At 38.0% G+C, this 12,761-nt stretch overlaps 1 protein-coding gene across 5 annotated transcripts in view; it reads left to right on the forward strand.

The window, feature by feature from the left end:
• Positions 1 to 7,804: 7,804 nt before the first annotated feature.
• Positions 7,805 to 12,761, forward strand: part of LOC123979808 (SLAM family member 8-like) — a 19,034-nt gene continuing 14,077 nt past the window's right edge. For 2 of the 5 annotated variants that reach the window (XM_046063906.1, XM_046063908.1), the window contains exons 1-3: positions 7,805 to 7,831; positions 11,170 to 11,343; positions 12,100 to 12,161. In XM_046063906.1, coding sequence (XP_045919862.1) covers positions 11,265 to 11,343; positions 12,100 to 12,161 — 141 coding nt within the window. In that variant the 5' untranslated portion in view covers positions 7,805 to 7,831; positions 11,170 to 11,264. Of the gene's footprint in view, positions 7,832 to 11,169; positions 11,344 to 12,099; positions 12,412 to 12,676; positions 12,749 to 12,761 lie in introns of all 5 variants that reach the window. The other 3 variants (XM_046063910.1, XM_046063909.1, XM_046063907.1) reach the window with 3 other exon arrangements.

Genomic DNA, 12,761 nt, shown 5'->3' on the forward strand with positions numbered 1-12,761 from the left:
TACTGGTATTTCTTCATTATAAACAGAGATAAAAAGGCCTGTTGTAACCCTACAACCAAACTGGCCGAAGATATTCTCAGGAGAGAGGATCACTCTCAGATGTGAGATTAAGAGTGAAGGAGACACTGAGTGGGAGTATGCATGGAGAACAACCAGCTCAATAAAACCTCCAAATGGAATTGAATTCGAAATCTTGAAGGCTCACACAGTCCACAGCGGAGACTATAGCTGTAAGGGCAAAAACAAAACCAAAAATTCTTCAACAAAGTGGAGCAATAACTTCAAATTAACAGTGTGTAACTGTAAGTCACATCAAATACGGTATATGTATGTAGCCTACTTTATTTAAATACTTAAGACGGCGTAAAGTACATGCACAGTCTAACATGTTTTCATTGTGAAATGAATGTGAAATCACTTTCCAACAGGTCATTCCCAGCCTGTCCTCACTGTGTCTCCATCCTGGCTGAGTCCTGGAGCCTCAGTAACTCTGAGCTGCAGAGTTAAAGATCCATCTGCAGGATGGAGGTTCTTCTGGTTTAAGGCTGTTCCCAAACTATCAGACAACTCCTACAGCCATGAGCTGCTACCTGGCAGCAGCAACGGGACTGAACAGGATTCCTACATCGTTCATGGACAGACACACACAGCAGGATATAAGTGCAGAGCTGGAAGAGGAGATCCAGTGTATTACACTGATGACAGTATAGCAAAGTTTGTCTGGTCTGCAGGTCAGTTTGTTTCTGTCTGTGTTTCCTCCATAAAATATATTTATTTATAATGAAATTTACTGATTGACCCACTGTCTCTCTACTCATGCCAGCATCGGACCAGAATGATGGCAATAAACCGTTCAACAATCAACTCCAGATTGTTTGATGATAAAATATCTAATGATATTTTGTCTCCAGGATCTGTCTCATTTCTCTAACATCACATTTCCTTATTTCTTCTCTCCTTGTAAGGCAAGGAAAATACGCAAGTCAGGGAAATGTGGATGCAATTAAGAGAATTGAGATGCACCTGTTATGAACTGTTGCATAAGAGTGAGGGTTCTAGCAAGATTTGATTGTGCATTCACCTTTCCGCTGAATCAGCTGAAATAGTTTCACACAAAAAACAGAGGAGAATCTTTGAAATTCTTCACCCTCATGAAGATAATTTTCTGGTTGATTTTCTTTTCCTGTTAAATGAATTAGGAAGTCATCCTCTTCAATAGTAAAATTCAACTAATTTGCTGTGAAGCATTAGTTTAGCATTAATTCTATTTTTTGGTGTGAACTGATAAAATATTGAGCATGTTACATTTGTAAATCAACATATTAATTTAGTCAAAATGAGCAACCTAAACGAGTTAAAGGTTTATTTCTTCTGTGATGTCCTTAATTCTAAAATATCCTTTTGCTTGGTTTGATTCAATATTATGTTTATTTTCAGATCTTAAATCATCAGCGTCTCTCACAGTGAATCCTGACAGAGTGCAACACTTCTCCTCTGAGCCTGTCTCCCTGAGTTGTGAGGGAAACTCAACAGAGTGGAGAGTGATGAGGTTTACCGAAAAAGGCAGTCTATTAAGCTGTAATAACTGGGGGAAAATGATTGGATCCACATGCCATATGCACCATTTAACGTACACTGATGCAGTGTACTGGTGTGAGTCTGGGTCAGGAGAGTTCAGCAATGCTGTCAACATCACGGTACACTGTACGTTTAAATAACAGTTCTGCATATTTCTTGGCATCATGTTGATAAAATGCCACAGACATGAAATTCTTTACTTTTGCACCAAAAACAGGAATTACAATGTTTCATTGTAAATGACAAACCTTTGCCTCAGTGTCAACTTAAATCTTTACCAAAAACTAGTACAGGATTTAAAATCACTCATTTGCATTAGGTAAATTTGCCTTCTTCTGCCAGCTGTCAGTCATAAGTGTTGTACTGTAAAATCAGTGAAATCAGCCATTTATGTTTTACAGTTACATACTATTTTAATAATACAATTTCTGTCTACAGTGTCCAGGCCTGAAAGCCATTCATTTTTTATGCCGCTGTTCATTGGGATCCTTACTGGAGTTTTACTGATTATTCTCCTGCTCTTGCTATATCGCATCATAAAGTCCAAGGGTGAGAATATGCAAATGTAAAAATTAATGGGGAGTTTTTCTGTCATGATACTGCAAAGAAAATGGACATTTTGCAATGAAAAAAAACCCTCAATAATAAAAAAAATTTTTTTTTACAGATCCATGCGGTGACAGGTTGGCACAACACTCTCTTCTCCCACTTCTCACATGACAGCAATACATTTAATGTTTCCTGATAAACTTATTGCAATTTCCATGTTTTAGACCCACACAGTCTCAGAGCATCGATCAGGACAATCGGGTCACCCAGGATAAAACTCAAGAGCAAGTATACTCCTCTCTTCTTGAAGGTCAGCCTTCTTGAATGCTTTCAGAACTTTTTCTAAAATCCCTGCTGGTTTTCAGTGCTGCAATCCACTTAACTGCAATGTGTTTTTCACAAATATTCTCCAAGATTACTCTCCAACAGCAGTCCCTCTGCTGCAGATTTAATTCTGTTGTGAACTAGTGGTTGAAATGTTGTTTTCACTGACCTGTAGGTGATGTTTGTGTCTACGAATCGATCGGTGGTTGTGAAGACAGCGGCAGTGGTATAGTGTAAACTTTTTAAATGTGGAAATAATATAACAATATTATTGAACTATTTTTGTAAAAAAATAAAGTGATGCCACATTTCGTTCGATTCAGCTCAAAGACCTTTACAAGAGGAGTAAGCGTGAAGATCCAGAGGAGAGCTCGGACTACAATCCATGTTTAACCACAGGTACAAACATTGACACAAGCTGTTCATCTGCTGGGTCTAAAATTACATTTTTACTTAAAGTCTATCGAGCCATCTTTGATAATTATGCTAGAGATACCTCAGTGTGCAATTTACAGTTTATTTCAATTGCTAACCTGCATTGGTCAAAACTGAAGTCACAGAATCAGAAGTGGACCAAACTGTGAATCAATTTTCATTGCTTTCACACAACACCTTCAATGAGCACTTTCTCCAAAATCCATGAACTTTTTTCTCATTACTATTTCACCACCTGCAGAGCAAAAATCTTAGCAGAACATTTTACATACATTTTATGTTTACGTCTATGTTCATAGAGAAATTGTGTAGTGTTATGAATGTGGTTTTACTGTAAAACTGAAACCTGAGTAAAGCAGAAAATGTGCTTGCATTTTAGCAGAAATGGTTTAAGGGGTTGGTACATCAATTATAAGCTGTGGTCAATTTGTCTCAGGTACCAGTGTTACTGTGTTAAAACTTTATTGCAGCACTGAAATTTTAAAACAAAATTTTTTCACAAGTAAATTGCTGAATGCAGTTTTTCTCAGTCGCTTTGGTACATTTCTAGAATAATCCTCAACATTTGCTAAACTATTTTAATTGGTAAACTATGGCTAAGGTTTAGATGACAATGATTGAAAATGCACATGGCTGCACTTTTTCTGTTCAGCATATATATCAATTTCAACAGTACAGAGTTATACATTGCAGGGGATTGGACAGGAATCACAGTTACACTTTTACTGTATGCACTGTAATTTGTTGACAGAGCATGTCATTGTGAAGCAGAAAAGATAAAGACAAGACTATTTTACAGCACTGCATAGCACAGTGGAAACAATTACAAAAATAGAAATGGAAACATGGAAACACCCCCTCAGTTTGACGTTCCTGTCTATTCAGCCACAGATTCTTATTCACAGCACAACAGATATGTTCATCAATTTACCGTGGTCTAAAGTCTAATAGACATGTAGAAAAATGCTTTGCAGATTATGACGTGTTCAACCATTTTGCATGTAGTGACTCACGCAATGAACTTATGACTAGATGTTTTGGGGGGTAAGACTACTTCAACAGAGAACCAGTATACTGTAATACACTGTGATCAACCACTGATACAGCAAAGACAATTGTATATAATCATTTGCATAAATGTGTCAAAGCATTTGCAATTTGCATTTCCAAAAGACTCAGAAAGACTGAGAAATTGTTTTTACATGATGTGCAAAAGTAAGATGATATGGGGGTTGAACAAGTAGAATTTCATTTCTGATCTGAGATATGTACCAAATTGACTGCGAACAATTGTATTCTATAATGAAATACTGATTTATGTGAAAAAATCAGTCACATTTTGAAGATAAAAGTACATCAAATTTACATAATGCTTCCTGTTGTTAGTGTTTTGTAGGCCGGGGTGTTATGAGTGACAATGAATGCTTTCTTAGTGAGAATTGTTGCCAGTGTTTTGTTTGAACGAGTTTATTTTGAGACATCTATGAAGTGTTTTGGTGGTTTGAGTGACTTTTTGAGGTGAGATTAACTGTTTGGCCAAGATGTATGTTGGTAATGCAGACTGTGTGAAGAGTTTCGGAAATGTCGATTCAGTTTTGACCGTTGCATCTTAGCAATTGAAAAAAACTGTAGCTCAGTGGTTATTTGGGTGAACTCAAAAACAACTGGTGCACAACAATGGTGAATGGTTGCAGTGTGAAAATATTAGCTGTGGTTTCAAGATAGTCCAAATGCAACTATCTCAGCAACACATCTCTGTTACAGGAAATGTAAAGTTGAGTGCTGTCCATGCTGACACGCTGTTTTTTAGCTTGTTTCCTCTCTGGTTCCAGTTACTAATGATTAGAATCACTAATCACTCACGCAATATTTTTAAAGGTTTAAATTGATTAAAAAACAGTTAAGTTTTATCTGAGTCATCTTCCAGTTCTGGATTCTATTGCCGCCCCGTCTACTTAAGCAAAACATGGGAATAACAAATTTCATATTGAATGTATTAATTTAAAAACAATATGAAGGAAATGTAAGATTACTCATCATTCTTAAGTGTAATTGGGAATTAATAACACTGTAGGATTAATGTTTCTTTATCAAGTCCATATTTTTGAAGTTATGGTAATGAAAATAAAAAGTCATATAGGTGCATCCTATTTTCGGTACCATTTTATCGCTGTTTTTCATCTTTTTGTTATTGTGATTTTGTTCCAGGTCCATAAAGAGAAGTGCATCATCAACAAAACAAGTGAAGCTCTGATGACAACATGAAAAAAGACTATTACAAGTGCTCTTTGGATATTTTAGTTCTTTCCTGGTACTTTTGTAGTTCAATAGGAGATTATATAAAATAATTACATGATGTGGATTTAATTTTTAACCATCTGTTGGTCATAGCACAAATGGCCTACTCAGTCTGACTCCCAGATCGTCAAATACCAACGCTTTGTCACACCCTTCAGCATCTCATACAGATGTACGAGGTGCTTTTTATCGTCTGTATTAGATGCCTTTAAAAGCGTAGTTAATGTTGTGAATATATTTCCCAGTTTGGGTAGGTGTAGGCAATAATACTAGGTTAAGTTTATGAAAATATTGCAGTTTGGGTTAAAATAAGTACGTCAAGAGACATGACGTAAGTGGCGGACGTGACGTGGCGCTATGTAACTTAAAACTGTTAATAAGTTAAGACTTGTGCTTTCACACAAACCCTGAGGCCTATACTTCGAAGGGAGTTTGACCTACTCAGATTTAACTTGGGGTTATCAAGCAAAGTCAGGGTTGACAAACTGACTCCCGACACGCGAGTCAAACGGTATCAAACGGTTGAGTCAGTGTTCACTCAATTGGAGTTGGTTCGCATTCGCATAAAGGCAAGCAGGGTTTTTTCACAATAGCGCATGCTCCATATTTTCCCCAGAAGAATGCCCAATGATAGTATCAGGAGATGAGGAGTGTAAAGAAACGTGGCCTAATCTGACACCGTGGCGGCCAACAAATCTAGGTTAGGCATGTTGGCAGTGAATTGAGTAAATTTGGAAATTATCAGTGCTCTTGTTGAAATTCTATATTTAGTATTTTATGGACTCTTCTTTTATGTGAAATATGATTAAGAAGTAAAGGTACAACTGCACATAAGATCCATTGTAATTTTAAAAAATGGAGCCTGCTGAGAGGAGTTAAAATCCGGGAAAAAAACAAACTTAGAATTTCTTAGATTCAAGTGGTAAATGTAAAAAAATCAAACACAAATCTACCAGTAAAAACATGAATATTCTCACCATTATACATTATAGTCATACATTTGTGAGAGAATCTCTCTGAAAAAGTGTTTTTTTGTCACATCGCTTCACTTTGCAACGCTGCAACATCACAAACACACCTCGTGTATTATGTATGCTGTGGGAAATTATAGCCTATTACAGTTCACAATCAGATTTAGCATTGCGGAAATAGACTACCTGTGACTTCAGCCCACATCACCATATTATCATATGCATTGGGACTTTAGAGACTTTGCCATGAAATAACTTTAATTTTAGGGAATTTCTGAGTTTTATTCTTGCAAATTTACCATTTTCACCTAGGATTTTCTTTCTTGGATTACTTTGGACACATAAAATTGTCAATCTAAATAGGTGAAAACATTTAGGATAGTTTCATTATTGTTAGCCTGTACTGATGATTAAGATCTTCTCCCTAAACAAACAACTACAGACCCGTCGCCCTGACCTCTGTGGTTATGAAGTCCTTTGAACGCCTTGTGTTGTTCCACATAAAATCCCTTACAGACCCACTCCTTTGACCCCCTGCAGTTCAACTACAGAGCCAACAGGTCTGTAGATGATGCAGCAAACATGGCCCTTCACCGCGGAGATGGTCGTGGACTTCAGAAAGAGCACAGCCCCACCTTCCCCCATCATCCTGTGTGACTCCCCAGTCATCACTGTGGACTGCTTCCTGGGCACCATCATCTCCCAGGACCTCAAGTGGAAGCTGAACATCACCTCCATCATCAAAAAGGCCCAGCAGAGGATGTACTTCCTGCAGCAGCTGAAGACGTTCAGCCTGCCAAAGACAATGTTGGTGCACTTCTACACCGCCATAATTGAGTCCGTCCTCACCTCCTCCATCACCATCTGGTACGCTGCTGCCACTGCCAGGGACAAGGGCAGGCTGCAGCGCATCAGTCGCTCTGCAGAGAAGGTGATTGGCTGCAATCTTCCTTCTCTTCAGGACCTGTACGCCTCCAGGACTCTGCGGCGTGCACGAAAGATTGCAGTTGACTCCTCCCATCCCGGTCACAAACTGTTCCAGACTCTCCCGTCTGGCAGGAGGCTGCAGTCCATCAGGACCAAAACCTCTAGCCACAAAAACAGTTTCTTCCCGTCTGCAAATAGCCTAATTAACAATGCCTGGGTGCAACACCTTGCAAATTATACTAATGTTTCTGCACATGTAAATACTGTTTCATCTTGTGTCTGGCACAGATCAGTTTATATATTTATATGTAACGTTATATAATATTCTCATCCGTTACGTTACTTCTACACGGCACAGACCCAGAATAATGCACACGTATATGCAACGTTGTTCTTCTATTCCACATTTATATATTTCTACATTTATTTATGTTGAGTGTATGTTTGTGTACGTGTAGCACCTTTTCACCACAGCAAATTCCTCGTATGTGTAAAACACTACTTGGAAGCTCCTTTTGATTCTAACATTTTTAAAAATTAAATTAGCTTTTTACTTAAATTTTTGGGATTACAACGTTGATTTATCTTAACTCGAGTTTCTCAGCAGCTAGATTCCGTGCACATCCGGTTCCAGTGTTGTTAGCGTCGTTTATTGGCACTACTTGATATAAAAACCGGACAAAACTAAACATTGCTGGGAGAAAAGAAAGCGAGGTGGTTGAACTACCTGGTGAGATCAGAAAACACGTGTATGTAACTTTATTCCAGCTATCATTGTACTTTACTGTGACCAAGTTAGCGTAGCATAGCCCTGATCGATCCGAACTCCATTCAGAAAACAAACATTTTAGAATTTGTTGTCCTGCTGTTTTGCTGACAGACCTGACAAAGCATGAATTCATTTGTTTACCAAATCTACATCATACTGTAGTTATTTCGGCATCAGTTTGACACGTTTATTGCTATTTAATCACAGCAAAATGTTTACTTTGGTTTCCTAAAGCTGTAGTAATGGCGAGTTATTTATTCGCGTTATCGCGTTGTGCGAACACTCAGCAGTTGTCCAGCAATAAAACCCCAGCGAGGAGAGCGTTGCGTGGATTAAATTCACGTTTGGTCTGAATGCCGCATAATGCAATAAGTTATGCTTCTAACAACATTGTTACTTCAGGATGTAACAGTCACAGTTAAATAAAGATCTAACTTAATGTTGGTCAAGTCTTTTCAGGACCGCTTCTCGTTCCATGCTGTTTAGGAAAAAAGTTTGTTTGGCTGTTGAGGTTCAGCTTGTTACTTGCTATCAATTATGGGTCATGCAAGACTACAGGGATTAGACCCAAACACAGACAGAACAGGCAAATGGATTTAGTTTAATGATTTATTTGGTGATTAGCTTATATCAGAATCGGCTTTATTGCCAGGTATGTGTACACATAAGAGGAATTTGACTCTGGATTGTACATTGCTCACGATGTGCTACTTATACAAAAATACAAAATCACAATAATAAAGTCAGACACAGACTTCAGTGTAGAAAACACAAAAACTCACACTATGAACAAAAACAGTATAGACATATTGACAAATAGTAGCAGTGAGCAGAGTGCAAAGGATGCAGGAGTATGTACATGTCGGTGGATTTGATATACAGCTACATTACATGTACACAGTGCAATGAAGCATAGTGAAAAGGTTACTGGAATAAATAAGTATTTTGTGCAGGAGGAATGATTTGAGGTGGATTGGTATACAGTATATACAATATGACAATATAACAGTATGAACAGCACTGACTGAATAAATAAGTGTTAGCCAGTAAACAGGTGGCAGATTAGAGGCAGAGTTACTGGGTTATTGTACAAGAATTATTCCTGACACTTTGAGTCAGAAATCAGCTGTTCGTCATAGTGATGGCTTGTGGGAAGAGAAGAAGATAATATGCCGGTGCAGGCAGGAACATGCCCATGTAACAAAAACTTGCAAGCAAAACCCAACTAGGCACATGACAACTAGGAAGAACTTGACAATGAACAAAGGAAGTGAACTGGTATAAATGGTCAGTGGATGATGACGGAATGAGTTCACACAACTGTGTTAAAAAGGCAGGAAAATGCAGTGCGCTTGCGTACACAGCAGGGTGTTCGTTTCCGTAGAAAAAACACTTTGCTACGTTTTGTCGCCGCTGAACTCGCTCCAGATGTGTAGTTAAATGTTGCAGTCAGAAGGTGCATTCGAGATGACTGCGGCTGACTTTCGCCGACTCGATGGTCAAATGTGAGCTGCAGGCAACTGCATATAAAACCACTGCCATCAAGTCAGACGCATTATACCCCTGGTAGAGTCTGAGTTTACTGTGAGCAAGAAAGTGAGCCGGTGAAAGACGGACAAAATTTCTAACCAGCATGCATAAAATAACGTCAGCGCTGCATGAAGTCAAACGCACCTGATGGTAGTAAAAGGAGGGAAAGTCCGAGGGCATCTTGTGGACAACATGAGGACGGCAGGTGTGGTTAGACAGAGACGGAGATCAATGCAGAGGGCCGGGGATGAGAGAGTGTGGCTGCGGACAGGGAGTGAAGAGCAAAATGTGACACTTTCTGTGGTTAATGTGATCATACCTGGATTGTATGCAGATGATACAGGTGTATTTAACCGTTAACATCTCATGTGGTGCAGCTTCACTAGTCACAGTTATGGATGGACAACAACAACAATTTTCTCTTCATATATTAAGTGTTGAAAAAACATTACATGCATGTAAATTCATCTGTCCTTTTATAGATTTACTTTATCATGGAGAGAAAATGAACGCTTTTCTTTCGTACATTTTTAAGTTTGGTCTTTCATGGTGTAATTTGTAGCAAGGATACATATTACTTTTAACGAAGCTTTGAATATTGTTTTCACACTGAAATCGTTTCCTCATGCCTGCAGGTTGACCTTATCAGCCACTTGGTGGTGCCCTGTAGTTTTGCTTTCAGTTACTTTCATTTACATTTATTCATTTAGCTGACGCTTTTATCCAAAGCGACTTACAACTGCTATACATCTCAGAGGTCACACATCTCTGGAGCAACTAGGGGTTAAGTGTCTTGCTCAGGGACACAATGGTGCATCTTATCTATGCGCCATCACCACCCTACTTGGTTTGTTCCTGTACATCTTTGCAGATGTGAGTCTGTGAGTGCGTGCATGATGCATAATTTAATGCGTGATGTTTTGTTTTTTTACTATGTAATGTCTTGTAGTTTGTTTAATAAATGTTAAATTGTTTTCATTCATTTGGGCAAATAATCGGGGTTGTTGTTTGAATAAGGCAACTATGTTTTCCTTCATTAATTAATCAAAGTAAATACCAAAGTAAAGAGTATCATGATTACAGTGAGATTGATTTTATGTTGGTAAATATTTTACATAGTAGTAATTGCTCCAACTTTGTTTCAATATTTTTGTTTAATTAAAAACTTTGAACTCATCTGGTTTGTGTTTCAGAGTTTTATATATGAGCAGTCTGGCGTATTATTTAACTTGTCTGTTCTATGATTTGACCAGCGTTATTTTTTTCTGGATCTCTTCTTTCAAAATAAATTTCAGCAACATTGGTAATGGTTTTTTTTTTTTCTTTCGCTTTACCAAGTATTTCCAGTCAGCTCATCAGTTAACCCTATTAACAGAAGTGTCGTTAAAATAAGTAATTGACATTTAGGAAAATCTGAAGACATCATCTAGTAAAGTTTTTGCCTCCAGCATGACAGGATGTGGTAACGTTATTCTTGCTCTGTTGTTAGCAAATACGGACCCCAACCTCGGCACATCTAGATGAGATGTTTCTCTGAAGTAGAGTATTGATAGTTTCTTCGATAAAATGTAGTAGGTGTATAGTTTAGTTTGTAGTTAATAATGCAGTCAGGGTTACAATTAACATGGTTTATAGTGATTTAACTTATTTTGTCACCTACCGGTATTAAATAAACTTACATTTAGCTGGATGTAATTTTGCAAAACATCTAACTAATTATGTCTTATTCAACTTTAATTTGCTCAACTTGTTGTTGTTTTTTTTTTTTATTATTATTATTATTATCAGGCCCGGTCAGACTGCATGTTTTGCTTTCTGTTCCACTGTCAGGAGAGTTTGATAGACCAGAAGAGGAAACAGACGCTGTTCCCCTCCCAACAATAATGGTCGATGGCCGTTTCCGATGCTTGAGCTGCTTCTGCATATGCGGTGCTCTGCTGCTGTTTGGGCTCCCTCTCCATGGTACGTATATCTCTGCTCTGTACGGCTGTGCAGTTTTACAGTTGTAAGACGTATTTGTTTGGCTGACGAACTCTTAAATGAGCTTAGAATTGTGCCGCTGTTTGTTCCTGAATGTCTGCATATCATTTGAATCTCATGTGGTTACCATTACATAAAAGCTAATCTAATCAAAATGTCCTTTTAACTGTATTTTCAAATGTTGTTCTATTTCATTTCTTTGCCTTATGTAAAGCACTGCCTCTGTGTTTAACTTGCCTTGCCTCACCTAATTATAGTTGTTAGCACAAAACAAAATGTTTTTCCAAAGGTTATTTTAGTTGTCAGCTTGAAAATAAAATCAATCTAAGGCAAATGTTTTGTTGTTTCCAACAAATCTCATTTTCACATGACAAAATAAGTGGTCAGCATACTCCCGACCATTTAAGAGTTACAAAATGATTCACATGAGCATTTCCTCATGTGAATAATTTTGTATCATATCTGAACCCTGTGGTTCATAGGGTTAATCTACTGATAAACATCGTTTCACAGCCCAATATGGTTTAAAGTATAAATTCTGTTTCACCTGTGACCATGTTCATCAGCAATGTTCTTTGTGTACTGACATTTTGTTAGCAGGCTGCAGGGAAACAATGAGTCAGAAAAAAACTTTCTCTAACTTTTTAAATGTTGTTATAAGCTGGTTACAAGTTATTCTCATCACTTCCAATGACAAAAGGATTATACTCACTCAGCTGTTTTGCTTTAATGTTTCAGATGTGGAGGCTTCTAGCTGTGTCATCCATAGTGTCATCCATAAAAAAGTTGGAGACACCGTGGTGCTTTCATCATGCTTACCAAGTGAAGGGGTCACCGTGGCAAGATGGAGATACAGAGGGTCAATAATTGCAGAAAAAGACAAGGTTGTTCCTGAAATAGAGCAGTTCAAGGGCAGATTAGAACTAAATGCCTCAGACTTTAGTTTAACACTGAGAAGCCTGACTCTTAAAGATTCTGGTGATTTCAGTTTAAACTCAGAGGTAAATGACAAACAAAGGGACACCGTCACCATCAAGCTGCAAGTTCATGGTAAGATTCATCTGTTTCTGTAAAACTGTGTCAGTAAATGTAGTAAAGTCAGATTTACTTATTTAATAGCATTATTGGGAATTAAGTGATTTATTTCCAAACCAAGAATCTGTCTAAACTGAACTCACACAGTTCTGTTTATTGTTACACACAATATTTTACTCCAACAAGCATGAAACCAAGGAAGAAATTCAACTTTAAACAGCATTTTCAGAAGGTTTTGTCACCTTGATACTGTCTTCACTCTGTCACCCACCTGCCTCAGTAGAGCCCATAACTGAACAGCCTGTCCTGACTGCCAATTCCACCTGGAACAGCTCGACTAACTCATGCACAGTTTTACTGGAGTG

Source organism: Micropterus dolomieu, linkage group LG12 (genome assembly GCF_021292245.1).
Source record: "Micropterus dolomieu isolate WLL.071019.BEF.003 ecotype Adirondacks linkage group LG12, ASM2129224v1, whole genome shotgun sequence".
In the NCBI taxonomy this organism is placed as follows: Eukaryota; Metazoa; Chordata; class Actinopteri; order Centrarchiformes; family Centrarchidae; genus Micropterus; species Micropterus dolomieu.